The sequence below is a fragment of the Belonocnema kinseyi genome, chromosome 2 (assembly GCF_010883055.1).
Source record: "Belonocnema kinseyi isolate 2016_QV_RU_SX_M_011 chromosome 2, B_treatae_v1, whole genome shotgun sequence".
NCBI classification, from domain to species: Eukaryota; Metazoa; Arthropoda; class Insecta; order Hymenoptera; family Cynipidae; genus Belonocnema; species Belonocnema kinseyi.
The window spans coordinates 50037415-50058127 of NC_046658.1; the positions used below are offsets into that span (position 1 = coordinate 50037415).

At 32.7% G+C, this 20713-nt stretch overlaps 1 protein-coding gene across 2 annotated transcripts; it reads right to left on the minus strand.

The window, feature by feature from the left end:
- Window positions 1–15005: 15005 nt before the first annotated feature.
- On the minus strand, window positions 15006–18434 carry LOC117167365. Of its 2 annotated transcripts, none has more exons than XM_033352241.1 (3): window positions 16858–18434; window positions 15970–16303; window positions 15006–15713 (listed from the first exon to the last, which is right to left on the minus strand). In XM_033352241.1, exons 2-3 carry the CDS (start codon window positions 16022–16024, stop codon window positions 15322–15324), a joined length of 447 nt encoding a protein of 148 aa, XP_033208132.1. In that variant the 5' UTR covers window positions 16025–16303; window positions 16858–18434; the 3' UTR covers window positions 15006–15321. The 2 variants fall into 2 exon arrangements, with proteins under 2 accessions (XP_033208132.1, XP_033208131.1); XM_033352240.1 differs by having other exon boundaries at window positions 15970–16384.
- Between the last annotated feature and the right edge of the window lie 2279 nt (window positions 18435–20713).

Sequence of the window (20713 nt, forward strand, 5' to 3'; positions counted from 1 at the left end):
TTGCATTGAAGAAAATTATTTAATGGCTACTTTGGCTAATTCTGTTGCGTGTTTTTGCAGGGCAGATGATATCATAATTCTGAAATAACCTTGTTTTGAAAGGCTTCTCCTTGAGCGTCTGTCAAGAATTTTGATTATTTACCATACTATTTATTAAGGCTGCGCCTAGTCGTCCCGAATTTCTGGATAAATAGCATTTTATTTCATCTTGGGCTGGTCATCCCGAACTTCGGGACGACTAGCCAGAAATTAAGAAAGTCATCCCGAAAGTTGGAACAACTAGCCTGTTTTCACCATTTGGTCAATGGTCCTAAAAAATGCTAATAGTGCAATTATGGTTTATAAGATAAAGTGATCTTCAGTCATCGGGCCTCGCCCTATTTTTCAGTCTTATCATATTTGAAATTTTATTTTAATATGATAGGAAATACTAATTTCTGTTAATCAATTTATACAGTAACTATCATGGAATAATCTATGTTCTTGTCGTCACCTGTTACCTAATTTTTAGTTTATAGATTTATCAGCTGTTCTACCTCTACCATCATCAAGATTATTAGGTTATGTTCAGCGTAATCTAGTAAGAGCAGGCTTACCGCCCACTTATTTCAAATTTAGTATTTAAATTTCGAAATATGCAAACAAATCATTGATATTTTATTTTCTTAACTAACATCATTAAGGCCATGTGAGCTTAACCTCAAAAATTTGGCTCACATGTTTTTTAAAACCACCTTACATTTACAAAAACGTGATATCAATTTAAAAATTTAGGAAATTGAATATGCAGCATTAAGAAACTTTTTTCTGATCTTACATTTTTTTAATAATGAAAAAAGCAACAACAAAGTTTTCTATAATAACTTTTTTCATTGTTGTTAAATTTAGGACCACATAAATGTTTCTTTGTGCTTCAGATTTAGTTTCTCAAATATTTAACTGGATATCGCATTTCGTGTGACGGAAAGTTGGTTTTGAAAAACATTTAAAAAGAATTTGTAAACTTACACTCACATGACCTTAAAGTAAACAATGATTATTTTAATTTAAATTTCTTTATGAATTAGGTATTTTCACTACAATCATCAGCTGACTTCACTTCATTAAAAGTTGAGGGCAAAACAATGGTTGAAATGCATGAAATAAAACTTTATTTCTGCAATATCTTTGTCAATAATAATTATTATTGTCATTTTATTATTTCATTAAATATTAATTAATTAAATATTAATTAAAAAATAAAAACTTTTTCTCAAATACACTTATATTGAAAAAATGCTTTTACGAAGATATTAGCAAAATAGGGCAAAAAAGAACTGAATCCCATGCATTTGGTCCCTTATTTTCCCCTCAGCAATCTATGTATTGAAGTTAGCTGGTGATTGAAGTGAAAATGCCTAATAGATAGTTTTCTGAAAATTTTAAATTGAAATCAAAATACAAAATTAATTTACGAGGGAAGAAATTATAGGATAAAGTTTCGAAAACAGAGTATTGGACGACCCACCCCTCCCCGTGGGACACACAAAGAGTTGCGGTTGTGAATTTCATTATATCTGTGACCAATTATCCACCTTCTCCAAGATATTGGTAAGGGGTAGGACTGACAACTAAATTATAATAAACTGTCACAAGCCTACCTTTTTGCCCACGCTCCCCCACGACACATTAGAAATAGGTAAGAATGTGACTTGAATTATTTCTGTGATCAGTCACAGAGGTGCCTTCCAGCACACGATCAGGTACTGCAAAAGAGGTAAGAGCGTGACTTGATTTATTTTTGTGAGTAGTCACAGGGGTGTCTGTCTCCCACGAATCATTTAGAAGGAGTTAGTGTGTAACTTAAATAATTCTTTAACTGGTCTTCCCGTCTATTACTTCCTATTACTTCCCGCCCCGTGAGGTGTTATAAAAAGGTACAGGGTGTGACCTTAAATTATTTCTGTCATCAGTCACAGGGGTGCCTTCCCGCCCCTCGTGAGGCTCTGGAAAAGGGTCAAGAGTTTCTGCGACCACTACTATGGGTGTCTTCCCGCCCCCCACGAGGCGCTGGAAAAGAGACAGGGTGTGATCTTACATTATTTCTGTGACCAGTTACGGGGGTGTCTTCCCGTCCCCTAGAAGGCGTTGGAAAAGGGGCAGGAGTGTGATCTTACATTATTTTTGTGATCTGTCACAGGTGGGCTTTGCCACCCGTCATGGGACGTTGGAAAAGGGGTAGGGGATGAGACCTCAAATTATTTCTGTGATCAGACACAAGGCCGCCTTTCCCCTTATGAGATTTTGGGAAGGTTTATGGATGTGACTTAAATTATTTCAAGTAGCAAGTCCTAATTAAAGAAATTTTAATCTTTTCACAAAGATATTCCTAATTTTCACAAAAAATTGTTTTTATGGAAAAATATTCATGGCATAAATTGAGTATTTTTTTAAGGGCCTCCTACTTTTACCTAAAGACTTTTGGTAAATTTGTATTAATAACTGAAACAAATAAGCAAAAATGTAAAATTTTCATAGCTTTATCAGGCTTTAAATAATAAAAGTAAGATCCAATCCAAGCGCACGGGAAGCATAGGGAATTTTCGAACGAACTTGAGACTACGGTGATACAGAGCAAATATATAAATTGATTTGGATGAGTTGAAGCTCAATGGACTACATTTTAGAAAACATGAACTAACTTTTAGTTTTATTCATTTCTGAGTTTTTTTTTCTAGGGACAACTAGCAGTTTTGATAATATTTAGCTAACTCAAAAGGAGTAAAATTTAAAACATGCATAATTTTCGGAACGACTATCCAAATGGTGAGAATAGGCTAGTCATCCTGAATTTCGGGACGACGTAATATCATTAATTTGTTAATTAAATCTATTTCTATCCTTCTCAAATTATTTATCATCTGAATAATTATAGCAATGAATTGATTGGTATGTATTTATCTGAAGCATGTCTTGATTGGGGGCAACTGAAGTCGAAACAAAATCAAAGAATTTTTACTCAAGTAGAATTTGGAATGTATTCGTTTGGATTCGATTTAAGTAGATAAGAAAAAATTGGATTTCAATTAATTGGAATGGATCGGAATGGAGTGCAATGGAGTGGATTTGATTGAATTAGAATAAATTAGAGTGGATTGTAATATAGTGGATTCCATTGGATTGGAGTGAATTTGATTGAAGTGGTTTAGACTCGAGATTGGAATTGAATGGACTGAAGTGGATTCAAGTTGATTCGACTAGAGTGGATTCGGGTATTTATGATTGCTTGGAGTGGATTGGTAGGAATGGGATAAGATTGAAATTGATTATATTCGATTGGAATTAATTTTATTGGGATGTATTGAGATAGGTTAAATTGTACGGAAATGAATTCGATTAGATTTGATTGAAATGAATTGGACGAAGTGGATTTAATTGTATTGTAGTGGATTGGAATGTATTGGAATGTAGTGGATTAGAATTAATTGAATTCCCTCTGTTTTTTTAGATTATGACTTAATGCAACCTATTTGCATTTGTGATGGACTGGTTTGATAAAAAATAGCACTTCGTAGTCGAGGTTGTACAATTTTTACTTAGGGTACAGCGTACTATAAAGTAAATAAAAATGTGATCTAGTTGGTAGGACTATTTAGCTGGCCTCATAACCCACGCAAATTCAACTTGTTTTACCAAATATTTAATGCAGAATTTGTTCAAGTTTGTAAAACAAAAATCAGAATTTGTGCATCACCGGAAGTACCTGATTTCTCAAAGAAACAGTGGCTGGGCCAGCGACTTGTTTTGCTGGCGCCGACATTATATAAAATCAACTTTATATGGTTGCATTATTTTCGTCTTAAATTATTAAAATTAATAGAAATAACTTTAAACCCTCAAAAGCACCCCTTGAGCGGAAAACGCCATGGCGGGGCCAGCGAAACGTACCGCTGTTCCCGACATTGTCCAAGATCAACTTTATATGGGCGCATTATTTTCGTTTTAATTTGTTCAAATTTTTGCAACCAACCTTAAGGCCTAAAAACTACCCCTGTGCAGGAAATAGCATGGCGGGGCCAGCGAAACGTTTCTCTGGCTCCACCATGGTGTTTTCCGCACGGGGGGTGGTTCTTAGGGGTTGAAGTTTCTCGCACAATTTTTGAAACCAACTTTAACACATAAAAAATATCCCCTCTGTGGAAAACACCCTGGCGAGGCCAGTGAAGAGTTTCCCTTGCCCCGCCATTAACCAGAATAAACTTTACAGGGGTGCATTGTTTTGTATTAATTTGTTCAAATTTGTGCAACAAACTTCAACCTCTACAAACCACCCCTTTTTCGGCAAACACGATGGCGGGACCAGCGAAATGTATCGCTGGTCTTAACATTGTCCAAGATCAACTTTATATGGGTAAATTAATTTCGTCTTAATTCATTCAAATTTGTGCAACAAACTTCAACACCTACCCTAAGAACCAACCCTGTTCGGAAAACACTATGGCGGATCCAGCAAAAAGTACCGCTGTTCCCGACATTATCCAAAATGAACTTTATATAGGTGCATCGTTTTCGTCCTAATTTTAACAAATTTGTGCAGCCAACTTCAACCCCTGAAACAACTCCATAAAAGATTACCCGAAGCTATCCACCTATTGGTTATTGGGGTCGTTTTAAGGGGTTGAAGTTAGCTGCACAAATTTGATAAAATTAGGACGAAAATAATGCACTCATATAAAGTTTATTTTGGATAATGTCGTGGCCAACGAAACGTTTTGCCCGCCCCGCCAGTGTTTTTTTTTAAATTAGGTACTTCCAGTGATGCACAAATTCTAATTTTGGTACTATAAATTTAAACAAATTCTGCACAAAATATTTGGTCAGAAAAAAGATAAATTAGGGTGGTGGGGCTAACGAAATGTTCCTCTAATTGTCTGATGAACATTTGTATGTCTATTGTATGGTAAGTTGAGTGTGACGCTAGGCTCCTACATGGCACTCGATTTAAATTGTATGGGAATGGTTCTATAGGTTTCTTTTATAACAAATAATCAGCGCCGGATTTACCAAGGGGCACGGTGGGGGTAGTGCCCCAGGTTCCAGGTGGCCGAGGGGCCCCTGACCCCAGAAAATTGCGTACGTTACAGCAAAATTGGGATTTTGTCTACCCTTAAGAGGACGTCTTCGAGGTTTAGCCCTAGGCTCGGAAAAATGTTAATTCGGCGCTGCGAATAACTATTTCAGCACAAAAAATCCGAAAATCTCATTTAATAATTAGATTAAAACTGATTATACTTGCTATGCTTGGCTGGTTACTTTTGGGAAAAATTCCGTAATATTAGTCAGTGCCAATTAAATTCAAAGGAAATATATAGAAAATTTAGTTTTAATATGAAACTAATCCTGAATGAGTTTCTATGGTTTTCTCTGATCATGAACTATGAATGTGAAAATATGTATTTCTTGAAGGAATAAAATTCCTATATTCAAGGGCGGTTTTTTATATTTTAATGATTGTACATATACAAAACTTTTAAAAAATATTTACTTTAAAAAATAGTGTTAAATTTAATTTCTTAATATTATAGTATACACTCAGGGGGAGAAGTGAAACTTTTTAGATGATTAAGGAAAAAATACACGAATCGTAAAAGTATTTTTAGTAACACAGGCATAATTTCTGCCCATTGTAAAGAATTTGAAGGAATTTTATAATAACAACAATGTTCGTAAATTGTAAATTATTAACCATTTTTTGAAATTTTGTGCATTTTTTAAATTTTTGGTAATTTATCAGTAGTTTATGATAACACGTCGCTTCGAGTTGGTACAATTTGTCAATGCGATGAACAAATCGCTTAACAATAACTTTTTGTTGGCCCAGAAAGTGAGTTCAAAGATATGTAATTTTCATTATTCACCTCTGACGTCAGATATTTGCTCCCTCGCGAGCAAAAAAGTACTTTCGCTATGACCTCTGACGTCATTATACTTGAAAAGAACTTCTTTAGATATTCAATTATTTATTTGAATATAACAACTGAATCTTAAAACAAATATCAATTTACCCAGAATAATCTTATATAGGAATTATGAGATGATCTTTAAAGTGTTAGTACGAATTTAAACCAAATTACTGCGTACATGAATCACCTGATGTCGGCAGGTGTCGGTAAGTGTCGGCAAGAGAAATCTTGAATTAGGACCAGCCTATAGTTTAAACTGATTTAATATTTATAACTTTTTAGATCTTTTATATCTCAGGGACCCTACATATAACGTAGAGTAAGGTTGTTTCAGTCAAGTGGTCTCCAAGTTAGGGGTTACGTGATGATTATAAAATTATTAATAGGTCAATTTCACCAAAAACCTTTTCCAAACTTTTTATAAACAAGCGCTATTACTTTCGAGGCAGGCCATATCGTGCAAGAAGTGACCAATTTAAAAACCGCGGTAAAAAGCAGTTATGAAGAGACTTCTGCTAGCTAATGCGCTTGTGCATTTTGCGAAAGCAAATAACGCCAATAAAAATGGTTAGGGGAAAATATGCAAGATGGGACTAGAATTTCTAAGTTTTTCGTATAAAGTACACTATTGGAAAATTCTAAATGCTTTGCCGAATATCGGAATCAAAGGCCTCAAAATAATTTGTTTGTTCACATTCTTTCCAATTTAAATAAATTATTCTTGTATGGTTTCCTTTCCTATTTCCGACTATTATTCTCTTAAACGAGGTAGCGTATCATGTGGGCAGAACTTCAGGTTATTAGAATGTCGGAGTGTGCTATTTTATTCAGACAACGAAGAAGAAAGTGGAGGAAGGAGTGCCTGTAACTAGCGGAATGGTCCACAAAGTACTATAGGAAGCTCCTGACAACCAATTTGCAATTCCAATGGATAAGAGAAGCAGACTTGAAGAGAGTAGGAGTGATCGTCTAATGGCTATGAAGTGCACTTTCAACAGTATGCTTTAATAAGGATTTAATAATCGTTAATTCTGATTACGTCTGAACCTCTCATGAGAATTAAGGTCTTAATGTAAACGAAATTAGGATCATAATACTAATTTTGTTTTGAGCACATAGCTTCTCACGTTAAACTAGGAGGCTGTTACTCCATAGGGTACAATAGTGAAAGGATCTCGTGTTGCTTCGGCATACACTAATCGAATAAAGTTTTAAATTATCATTCACCTGAACAATCACTTTATAAAAAACATATTGTATCCTAGGTGTTTGATTTTTTTTTAAATAACCCGGTAAAAAGTACATTTCATAATACAATTTTTTTATTCCATTTTTATTTTATTGCTGAATATGAAGTAACTGGACACATTTATTTGATGAATGATAAGATGCTTATGTGATCTTAGTTTTTATGTGGATTTCTAGTGCTTATTTACCCTACAGAGCACGAGTGTCATTTATATTGTTAACGTCAAAAGATAGAAATTTCAAGGCAAAGTAGATGCAGGCAATGTTGTCCCTGGTTATTTCCTACCTCTTCATCCATCCATCCTCCTCTTCTGTGAATCTGTCTCAGCCAGCTGTTCCGTCTCGTATGACACGTAAACGTAATTGCGCGAGATAATAATTATATGCTGAGACAAGAACTGCAAGAAAGAACTATTCTTGCTTTCTTGTTTAACTTGTGCAAAAAATTTTACCTGATAGTTATTTTTTCAAAATAATTTAAATACTGTATCTGCCAATGACTATTTCCAAAAGTTTATTTTTAGATACAATTGAAATAATGAAATAATTTTCGAATACTGTTAATCATAACCTAAAAAGTATATCTAGACACTCATAGGTCGCACAAATGTTTCTACTTTATTCCATATGACTGAAGCCCAAAAAAATTATTGAATCAAAGAAAATCCCCTACATGAAAAAACTGTAATAAGCAGAAAAAAGAGAAGAAAAAAAAGAAAGGTGAAGACAAATTCGAGACTACTGTGGCTGACAATTTGTTGCATTGTACCACTTTCGTAGAAAAGCAACAATTATTTTCACAAGATTCGCAAAAATTATAGTCAAACCATGTATTTTAAACTTATCTAAAGAAAGAGTTTTGTAACCACGTTTTAATACTCAATAGAATATAACTGAATATAATACCAAATAGAACTCTGAAGATTATTTGAATTCTTATGTGATTACCTCTGTCGATTCAAGATTAATACAAATTTATTTATTATCTTGTATGAAACAGATGTAATTATCTTTGATATCTGCTTGCCTTCTTTACGGAGATGAAATAAAAGATTGTTCTAGTGGCGACCATAATTTTGAAAATGATTGCAGAGGTACTTCAAAGATGTAATTGCGGTTTGAAAGTTTAAAGGCCAGCCTTAATACAAAAACAATAATATTTACTTTCACTATTTATTCTTCATTGGCACGAACATTTTCCGGATCAAGAGTTCTAATAGTATCTTAAAGTTAACGCCAGTCTTGGGATTGTATAGAGGCCATGTAGGCCTAGCCTCTCCACTGATAGTCCAGAAGATTTCAAATACAATTCAAAGAATCTCAAAAGATTTAAGAGATTTTATAGTATCTTAAATTATTTTGATGATTTATGCAATTTCAAGAGATTTAAATAATTCAAAGGAATTTCTACAAATTTTTTAGCATCTCTCAATATTTAAAAGAATTTCATAAGGTTTAGGATATTATTAGACAACTTTCAATTATTTCGAAGAATTTGCGGGATTCTATAAGATTTTAAAAAATATTAGGTTATTTTATGAAATTTCAAAGAATTAATAGAATTTACAAATATCTTACGGGATTTCTAGAAAATTTTGGAATATAAATGAAATAAAATTGCAAGTTATTTTCAGGAATTATAAGGAAAGGTCTTATGTTATTTTAAAAGATTTAAAAAGATTAAAAAAATTTTCGAGAAACCTACCAAATTTTAAGCAATGTCTAAGAATTTGTAGGGTTTTCAAATGTTTTTGGGAATTCGAAATAATTTCCAAAGATTTAAAGTATTTGATGGGACACCTAGATATTTCGAAGATTTCAATGGACTTGATCAATTACATAGGATTTTTGATAATTTTAGGAAGTACACTTGATTTACTTTACTTTAAAAGGATTTAAAATAATTTTTACGCATTTCTAGCTATTTTAAAATATTAAAAAGTATTTCAAAAGGCGGTCAAATATTTTTAAGATTTTTTAAGTATTTCAAAATATTTTCAAATTTTAATGTATTAGTAAACCATTCCAAAGGGATTAAGGAATTTCATTACATTTTAATTAGTTTTAAAGATATCAAGTTGCTGCACAGAGTTTTGATGTATATAGCTTTTAGTGGAGAATCGCTACTTCTGTTTACTTTTATATGAGATAATGAATGGTCTAAAATGAATCGCTTCTTTATAGATTGTCTACTTTTAACATAAATTCCTTTATTATTTTTGGCTCATTCATTACAATTATAATTATTACATATTCCTGATCTGTGTGATGATTTTTTGTAATGAATTTCCTATATTCGCAAAAAATAATAGAAAAGCTATTGCAGGAAAATCATTACAGGCCTATACTGACATTTCTATAATATTTTTTTCGTAAGGGCAGTTCTTATTTTGCATGAAAATCGCGTTCGTTCATTTATTTGTTGTGTTTTTTTCAGATACTATACTACTAAAGTATAGTATCGGGCCAATAACTTCAAGAATTATTAAAAATTAGCCTTGGCTGTTTGATCAGCTGATTAAATTGTGCGTTAAATAAGCCCTAGTTGGAATTATTTGGCATTGTGGGCATTTTAATATTATATATTTAAAGATAAACAAAAATTCCGATTTCTAAGAAATTTTTAACTTAAAATTCAACACTTGACAGAAGCTAGAAGAATAAATTTGTTAGTTCAATGCTTTATAAAAGTGATTAAGGATTTAACATCCACAATGAATATTATTATTTTAAGAACTCGCAAAGATTTTTCAGTGTTTCATTCCTGAAATTAACGGTCAAATCTTAAAACTAACTTTCCTGATATTTAAAATTTAAAAATTAATTTTCGTAGCTCCTAACTAAAGTTGCATTTAAAGCAAAAAGCCTAAGACGAAAAGTTTAATACGTTATATATACTTTTTATAACAGAGAGAAATCATATGTTTCTATGTCTAAAATCTTGAAGACAAAGATTAAACAGCTTAAAGAAATATTACAGTTTCTAACATTATATTTTAATTATCTCAAAAAAATATTTCGGGCGACTTAATTTCTGCAAAAAACAGAATCTGATAAAAATAAAGGTTATGAGAGGTATTCTTCTAAGAAATTAATTTTTGATAAAAATAGAAGTTTTCACTGAACGAACAGGTTGATGGTGCAACAAGAATAAAGTGAAAATCAGTCCATCTATGGTATACGCGAACCTCAGTGTTGTTATAACTGAAAAGACAAAATACATTCTTGGAATTGGTTTTGCACTGACCGACTCTAGGGAATATCCACCATAAAAGGGCGTTATTGAAACAATATGAAAGGATAGTGAAAGAGAAGTGGGGGAAAAAAAACAGCACAAATAAGTACAAAATTAAGAATAAGAAGAGAAAATCTCGATTGAGGTTGCCTATCTAAGAATTCAGTCAGATTTTTTACAAGAAGAAGTTTTCGGTAGAATGCCCTCAGTACGTTATTTTCTTAAGATCCCAGATCGAAAGTTTTTTCTTTTTCAAAGTGAATTCTTTTTTTGTTTATCACAAGAATACCAGTGTCCTTGACTGAATTGTCAGATACTTTTATCGTGAATGTCAACATTATTATCTTTCATTGTACATAAGCTTTCTTCTCCTCATTTCTACGAAGCCTTCTTCCCCAACAAAAAGTATTTTAATGATGTTTCCGGCAAGTACGCAAAACTTTTATTACTTTTAAATATTTTAAAATTGAATATATAATTCGAGTTTGATTTAATACAGAGAATTATCTCCAATGGTATAATTCATTACTTTACCATGTAACTTTCTGAGACTTGTTATGGGTAAAAATAAAAAATTTAATAATGCGACGTCCCTGAAATATTATGGGCCTGTATTTTACGGAATAATTTTCTTATTTACAGGGATTTTTATTCGTATTTTGGCTAATAATAATCTATGTGACAATTGAATAAAATATAACTAAAGGTGATACGGTAATGTGTCCCTTGCTACTTTTTTTTAACTCTCAAAGTGCATACATGGTAAAAATCACGATAAAGTGCATCGTGGGTGTTTATCACCCGAGCATATTTAATCATGTATTGTTTAACCCCTATTGAATATTTCGCCTTAATAAAATTGTCCCATATAGTTTAAGGTATCTTTTATAAGACAGAGTTGAATTTGTAGCCATTTTTTCCTTAATTTTGTTAAAAAAATGATGGAAAAAGTGAAAAAGTTTTTTTTACTTAAAAATTCATAACTCACGCAATTTGAATTATATTAACCTCAAAATTTATGACTATACTTTTGAATTAGTGCACTTTCATAAAAAAAATATTGCGACGTGGGTGCGTTCAAAAAAGATATTTATATATATACACAGTTGAAAAGTCAATTTTATGATAAAATGATTAATCAGATTTTTAGCTTTTAAATCGATTTATTATTATAAAAATTGAGTAACTTTGACATGTGATGCTATAAAAATACAAGAAATTAAAAAGAGACATATACAACTGTATTTTAACAATTATATTTTATTGAACAAATCCACAGTTTGCTCTCGCATAATGCGCCGCCGTAAGTTATAAGCCATCTACAAAGAAAAAAGTATGAAATAATCAGAAGAAATTTATTTCACTTCGTAAGATATACTTATGTCAGAAAGTAAACAAAAAACAGTAAGATTTCGGAAAAAAATTTGCTCCAAAATTACTTTTTCATTCACTAGTTCCATACTGGGTGTTTGAGACCGCACGATTTTTTACCTCTACTTTGAGCAGCTAAATGACTTTACTTATAGTTAGTGCCTCCAATTTATGCTAGATGGCAACACTTACTCAATTTTTTCGAATTAAGTATCGTTTATAAGAGTTTGAAAATTGCTTGGAATGACACACACCCACAATGCACTTTGAGGGGCTGTTCTATCTCAGGAAAGAGATCTAAGATCTGATAGCAATATTCCTGTTTCCCTTTAACTTGAAAATAATTTAAAATAAATTTAAGGTAATATTTTACTATTATCCTTAATTTTTGCGGCAGTAAATGAATTCTAAACATATCATCTTTACAAACATAAAAATATGAAAGTAACTAATGTTACAGTAAACGTAATTTGTATAATAACAAATGTAACACTATAATGAAAATATATATTATTAGAATAATTAAAAAATTTTGTTCGTCGGACCAAAAATTAATATTATATCAAAACTAAAATTTCGCAAAAACAACACAGTACCCCGAGAAAAAAATAATTTGTCTTGGTTGAGTCTTCATCCAAGACATAGTCAGGATATAGCCAAGATGTTTTTGTAAATCTCGTACCTGGCCGCCAGCGAGACTTTATTTTTGGTCTTAAGTCGAACTTCTCCATCTTCAAGCCAAACACAAGGAAACCGAGAAGAAAGGCTCTATAAACCTCCGAGGGTCATTACTAATCCGTTTTAAATTTCACAGAATCCTTATGTTATTTATCTCCATAGTAATAATTTTTTTATGCATTAACAATTTTGTTTAACTGCACTAATTGTGTTCTTCGGATTGCATATCTAAATATACTATCCATGTTTTTCTATCGTAAACAGTTCACTAGATACTTGTAGAAAATGAGTTTTAACCTTTTACGGAAAATGTTATATGCCTGTAGTTCTGGAGACTGACAGGTTTCGAATTTTGGATGAGCAAATTATTTAATACAAAATTACAACTTCTATTGGTCGTAAAATTTTAATTCTGAGCAGATTTCAACTGGTTGGGTCCAGCCTAGATATCTGATTCCTAGAAATTGCAGGCCCGGCCGGTGAGGTCCATAGTTCATAGAGGTCGGAGTATAATAGAAAATAAAATTTACAAAGGAAAACTTACGTCATTTTGATCCTGGAAAATATTAAAGCCCTAAATTGGTATTATAACTTTTTTTAGAAAAAATTCTGTTTACTTCTAAAAACTTAAACTTCTCGTCTTCAGGCAAGTCCACCTCGACTTGCCTTAAGATTTACAATTAAACTTCTCGTTTAAAGACAAGTCTACTTGACTTCTCTTCAAAACCCGTCGTAAAACTTAGGCATAAACTCAAGACTTACGTTTTCGACTACTCAGTCTCGCCCCTGACCGCCAGCGAGACAGCCGTCTTGGATATGAACTCAAGACGAGCCAAGTCAAACTCAATAAGAAATATTGTTACTCAGGACCCTCTTAACCACCGCACTAACAACTATCACGACTTCTCTAATTAGTTTGGCCCCACTACTGACTTTATCAAAAAGTGTTGACATTTAATACAAACTATTTAATATGTTAGTTTAAACTTATACATGGCTATCGCTTCTAGATAAATACCATTTTAATACAAATTGTTTTTTATGCAAACACTCAAATGCGTATCCAAAGTTCTCAAGTTCCTAATTTTTTTCCGAATAAAACTGGTACAAAACCAGAACGTTTTTTTCGCATTCTTATTTGAAACTAACATAATAACCTCTGATTGTTCTCTGCTACTTGTTCAATTAAATATTACATTTTGACAGTAACGTTTTTAAAAAGATACGATCTACTCAAACAGTCAGATATGAGGATAATGCTCAATGGGAGGAAGCTTTTTTATGCAGGTACACATTCGTGTACAGTCCCAAACTGTCAAGATAGGTGAAAGGGTACTGTATTTTAAAACCCTTAGAAGCGGATATAAATTTTATTTTTACTCAGAAAATATCGAAAATGTTATGAACATTGAAACTATAAAATAAAAAAAAAAACATATTCATTTCGCAAATAATTGTTTCTCAATTCATTGTATTTTATGTGAATAGACAAAATGTTTTCTTTGGAACTGAAATATTTGTTTCTATTTTACTCAAAATCAAATAATGTACTTTTTTACTTGCATCCCTATAGCAGTGGTAAATCAAAGTCAATATAGACGAGTGTGATATTGTTCGTAGTGTGATAAGGGGAAAATTGGAATAATAAGCTAATCAATTCTTTTAATTCTTCAGAGTAAAATAATAGTATATTGTGCTACAAGTTGAAAAAGCGAGATAAAACGAGTTTTAAATCGTCGCTTTTTCAAAGTGTGGGGCACGATATTTTGTCTATAATTCGCAAAAAAATTGCTGGTATTTGTTCACCTGTGTTTTTGTGTAAAAAGAAGGCGATTGTTTGTGGATTGACGCAATAATAATCATGGCAGTTATTAAAACCATGGCAATAATATAGCCGCAACAATAAGCTGTCAAGAATGTTTAGCCAGGAAAAGTCAGGAAGGCTAGGAGCGGTGTGGCGGGAATTTTTTATGAATTTGAATTTATTGTAGGTTTAATTTGCAGCAATTCTTTACAAAACTATTTTTTTGTTGAAATACACATTTAAATTCCGAGAATGGAAGGTTAAAGTTTTAATGCAATTATATAATTATGGATTATTTTTTTTAGCTATCTGATTGACATAATTAAATTCAATTTGATAATGAAAATTAAAGTTTCGAATTAATTTTTCATGACTAAACATTTTAACATGTGGATTGAGAAATTATATTTGATCAAAATGATGCGCACGTTAAGGCTAAGAGTGGAAAGTACGTGCCGGCGTCTAGGATCGAAGTCCTTCAAACGTCGGGTTTTAAAAGGGACGAGGCAATGTTTTTAATTCGTTTAAAATCGATAACGTTTGAATAATGTATACAGAAAATCTTTACATTGTACTTCTTTATTTATTACTACACAGGAATTGAATAATTCGTGACAAATCGTTTTTAATTATCATTTTCATCAAACATAAAAAATGAACTAGAATACAACAGAATTTTACAAAATAAATAAAAGAAGAAATCTACCTCAAATTAAAAATGTCGTATGACAGAAAAAGATTCCTGGTTTGCATGTAAGTATTCAATTAACTAAAAATACAAATTATGAATATGAACTTTGTAATGAACATGTATCCTTTTAAACTTTTTTTAAATTTGTTGGTTACAAATAAAAAATAAGCAAACGAAAATGCAAGAAATAACCAACATCTCTACCAGACATGATTACAATTGTGATGACTATTTTCTTATAAAACTGATAGATATAGGTTACAAATTCACTAATGAAAAACGAAAACGATTGTTTAAATAAATATTTTCCAATAAAATTCTTGTTTTTCAGCGATTATATCTCAAGATGTAATTAATTTTTATCATTATTGTGGAAATAGAGATTGCAATTTTGAATAATTATATTTGGTTGTCGTCCTGGAGAAAGTATTTTGTCTTCCACTTTTTCTTTTTGTCCGATTTTCATTTTTTTGTGCAAATGTTCGCCATGTTCTTCTTTTCGATTTCTTGATGTTGATGGGATGTTGTCGTCGACGAGATGCTGAAGTTGATGAGATGTCGCGGTTTGTGGAATTACGATTCGCTCCATTATCGGATTAGCAATTTTACATTTGTTTCGCATGGAATTGTCTATATAACCGTCAGCAACGGTCGATGACGTCTGTCCACCGTGTCGTTTTAAAGTTGTGAGGTCCGCACCCGAGTCAACAAGGAGTGTGGCTGAAGTACGCCGGAAGCTATGCCCTAAAATCAATTGCAATGGTATAAAAATACATACATGTTACGTTCAGTTAAATTTCTAATGGCTTTTTTTATAACTTGAAATAATTGAAATATCTAAGAATCGAAAAATTATTAAAATGTGGATAAAATCGCCAATAGTTTTTATGTAAAAAGGAAACAAATTTTTCTTGACTTCTTACTTGATTCATTATCAACCCAATAAAAATGTTCAATTGCAAATCATCAATACATTTTTTCTGAAAATGATGAAAAATACCAGTGTATAAGCGTGGATCAGCCAGTCCGAGAAACGAGGCAATTATTTTTGGCATAAACTCATAAACTTGTTGATGCCAATTGGCTGGTTTTGGCACTTCCCCTTGGAGTATTAAATGAAAAATCGGTTGGTTGACGGCTTGTCGGAACGAAGGGCTCGGTATTGGTCGATGTATTCAAAGAATTTGCTCTCAATTACAAATTGACGTGGCTTGTAGTTTTTTTGTAGGAATATCAACCACGTACAATTTTCCTAGGTATTTGATGTCGTCCACAGTGATGGTCGTCAGCTCCTAGCTTCTGCAAGCCCCCGACATCCCAAATATTAGAGCAACCTATGGATTAAAATACAATTGCTCCTCATACTTAAAAATTAATATTCTTTTATTCTGCTCCTTACACATTACTATGGTTTGCTGAAATCAGAAATTAAGAATATTTCAATAAACTAATAGTCAAATTTGAAAATATTAAGTAAACTTCAGTGATAAAACTTTAAGTTCGAAAATCTTGAGGAAAATGGTTTGAGACAATGCCGTCTAAGATTTAAGCAAAAAAAATGTGGATAATGAGGAAAAATATACGCAACGCTTAAAAGAAGAAAATGTGAATTAGAATTGCCCATTTATATTATCAAACCTAAAGTTTTCATTCAGGAGATGCTAATTCAATTCACGTCCGTAAATCAAATATTTTAAATATCAGTAAAGTAATCGAAATTTACAAACATTGTGTTCTTTAACAATTTATAATCTTGAGTTGAATATTGTGCTTTTCTACAGCTTTACATACCATATCAAGAAAAAGTCTTAAAGGGCTGAAACCAAGCTCTAACCTAAAATTAATGGATTTTCACATTATATTTTCAAAGATTTATTGTCTTTTTTACCTTTATTGCTAAGTATTCCGTGTTGGGAAATTGTGTGAGAAGACGTTCAACATCTTCCGAGGTGAAAATTTTTGCTTTTCTTGGACTCTCCCCTTTTCCTCGATTTTTTATGAATGCTAATAACTTTGCATATTTGCTGATGCCGTTGTCGTGATTAGCAAGAACCATGCTTCTCACCATTAAATAGTTAGCCCATAAAGTTGAGGGCTTCCAAATTTAAGATTTTTCGTGAAAGAACTCAAGCACAGTATTTTCGGAGAAACTGACGGTGTGTTTTTGCTTTTGCCAATTGATGAAAGTGTTGTAGGCATTTTCATATACAACTCGAGACTTTTAAGGTGGTGTTTTACGGATAGCTTGTTTTGCGATCTCTAAAACTTCGGCAGGGCTGCACTCCAGAAATTCTTGCGACATATTCACATCAATTTCGTCCATATCCATCGAAGCTGATCGAAGCGATGAAACCATTGAGAATCAAAATTTACTTGAAAATTGATGTAGGTTAGGGACGAGAGTCGGAGCATAGATTGAAGTTAGCTGCGCACGATGCACGAGACCCGAGGCACCATGAACACACCCGAAGTAACAAAAAATTTACTTTCTTCACTGTACCTCACTTTTTTCACTGCGTCGGTTTACTTTTTTCACTGCGCCCGTCCACTTTTTTCACTGTTGCCCAGAAAGGTCAGTACTGCGCATTCGCCACGTCATAGACCGAAAATCGGTCACTTTTAACGCCAAACACTGGTGGAAAAACTGGCACTCTTTCGCGAATTATAGAAAAAAATTATATCTTTAATTTTTTATATGAAATCGTAATTGTGGAATCTCATCTTCAGAATAGAAATTCATATTGCCATTTTAGATTTTTTTAGTTTTCAATAATACTGAAAATATTTTATAACGCAAATGTTTGCGAATTGAATCATAGGAGGGGCCCAAAAAATAAATAATGATATTCCTTAATATTTGCAACACTGTTAGTTAAAGTCTAACTTTGAAATTTCGGGTTGCACTGGAAAAACTGCCATCTATCTAAATGACACCAGCTCCAAGTAGAACCATGGTTCATTACACCTATGGCCCCATCTCATAAACGTGAGATGAGTGAACACAGAGCACGATGAAATCACAACGTCAGGCCGGACAAACCCTCGTGTATTTCGAGGAATCGAAGTATGTGAGCTTTCTGAATCCGCCTCTAAGAGCACTGATTACAATGACAAATACTTTAACGGAATATTTTTGGTACAATCATTTTAGCTTCCAATCAAGCTCTTGACATGCCTCCTCCTACTCCTTGGCACTGAGGTTGTAGTCAGGCGGAACTGAGGGTTTGATCACAAATATAGTTCGTTTCTCGAAGTCTTGAAGAACGATTTCAGGCCTCGAGTGTGCAATGGAGACTGCTGTTCGAAATCGTAGTTCTAGAAAATTTGGCACTTTTTATATTGAACAATCGACTCTATCTCTCTCAGAGCGTTCTGCACGACAAGCTTGCAGCCAGCACGGTAAGAGCGACACAGATGGTGATAAAGACCTCTTAGAACTGTATTATGCCTGTCGAGATACATTGTTCACGTTTGAGTGGGACACCCGGATAGCATGTGTTCTAGGTACTTTGTGTGTGCATGATACGCTTTGCTCTTATCGCTGAGAACTTCTTGAAATAAAATGCGGCCACGGCATACTGAGGTTGATATGACACATATGATCCGCACGACCGATTTATGCGAAAACGAGGTATCTCCACAGACATTATGCAGCCTTATGTGTGATTCATTACTATCTTTTTTCGATTTTACGGCATTGGCCACGAACCACGCAGGTTTGGCTTAAAACTGTAGGACACAATTGCATGGCTTACGGCAGCCTTGAAAGATACACAATTTTTGTGAAGAGAACAAGTTTTTTAACAACACAAAGTAACATTTAAGATACCGATAATTTTTTTCATGTCGAAACTTTCGATTTTTAACTGGAAGCAAAAATAATTTTTTAAACATTATTTGTAACCATATAAATGGCTCTACGTTTGCAATTTAAAAATTCTGAGTACAGTTTCAAATTCAGCGATGTTAGGAACCCCTATAGTGGTGTTTCTCATGAATATACATTAAATTTTTCTGCATTATTAAATTGCAAACGTTAAGCCATTTATATGCTAAAAATAATGTTTAAATAATTATTTTTGTTACTATTTGAAAATCGAGACTTTCAACATGAAAACAATTCTCGTTATCTGAGATTCTACTTCTTGGTGTTAAAAAACTTTTACTCTTCACCAAAATTGTGAATCTTTAAAGGCCGCCATAAGCCATGCAATTGTTTGCTACAGATTAAAATCGAACCTTTGTGCGACCTTGCCCTGCCGAACGGTATGAGGAAGATAGAGTCAACTGCCCAAAACGAGAAGTGCCAAATTTTCTGGAACTAAAATTTTTGGAGAGCGGTTTCTATTTGACACTCGAGACTAACATTGTTATTCAGGACTGCCAGAAACAAACTATGTTCGTTATCTAATTCTCAGCCCCGACTGACTACAAAACCATTGACAAGGGGCAGAAGGAGGGCGGAAAGGGAGTTGCGGTAATTGTACACAAAAGATTCGGTTCAAGTGATTGTGCTTGTGAGGGGTGCTCTTGAATGTGCGAAAATATTAATGCTTCGTAACCTTGAAGCTTTACCCGCATGCTAAAAAAGTGACGAGGCAGTTGCGAGATCAAGACAGGTAGCTGTCATCTTTGGGTCGTTCCGTGTACTTAATACACATGACTGTTTCAGCAGTCATTCGTTTTGATTTTGTCGTGCCTTGTGAGAACCAATGTCGCGATCCTGCGACGTCTCCATAGGTGTGACACATCACAACTCTGACTTTTGCTGTAAATTTAAATTTGAAAATTGGAAAATTTATTTAAAGAAAAAGGTATTGCCCTATAAAGAATTAAAATATATACAAATGTAACAGTACAAAAATAATTTGAAGCGCATGAGTAGACCCTTCAATAAAATACTTCCAGGAGGTTTATGATTCCTGTGTAAAAATAATGATTTAAACACATGCAATGTTTATCAAATTTTTTTTAATTTTTGCAAACCTTAGTAAACAACTCAAAGTGAATAATTCACTAATTAAACATTGTTTTTATCCACACTACACTCACAGTATAACATAAAAGCATTTTCATATGGATTTCAATTTTAGGATACATAGCTAGAAGATGCAAGAAAAAAGATTTTTGAAACAAATATACTATTTATGATACGTACAATAATTTAACAATTATTTATTGGTTTAAATAATAATTTAACAAGAATTTATCACAAACGACCACAAAATTACGTTCTCCGAATACCATATAATATTGAAAACCTTATTCGAAGGATTTTTCGAGAGAGAGAGTTTTTAAATTTGGAAGTTTGCATTCCATTATAATCAAAGAACGTCTTTTTGCTATTGTTTGTAATAAATTGTTGTTCAATGATTGCTCAATTAAATTTTAAAAATTAAACACCACATAATTGTTAATATAATAATTTGTTGCATGATTAAGAAAGCTCCTAGATATATGGCTGAGACGCATTCGACGATACCTTTTATTTTTTCTGGGACTATTCGTTTGTTCTAGCTCTTTGTTCGAAAACTGAAAACCATAGGCAAAGTCTTTTTTGTTATCCTGTAAGAGCTAAGGGGATAAAAAAAATTAATTGATTAATTATTCACTATGAGTGGTATGCGAAATTTAAAAATAGTGTTATCTTTATTTAGTTTGTGTTTCTTTAGTGTTGGTTTAACTTATTGTACATTAAACAATCAAAAACGCCATACCCTGCAGTGGCTGTTGGACCTGTTTTT

Excerpts from the sequence above, each read along its gene's own strand:
- LOC117167365 (XM_033352241.1), bottom strand. The coding sequence starts at position 16,024 with ATGCCAAAAATAATTGCCTCGTTTCTCGGACTGGCTGATCCACGCTTA. Across the intron at positions 15,714-15,969 it reads TGATCCACGCTTATACACTG|GGCATAGCTTCCGGCGTACT; the intron begins GTATTTTTCATC and ends AATTGATTTTAG.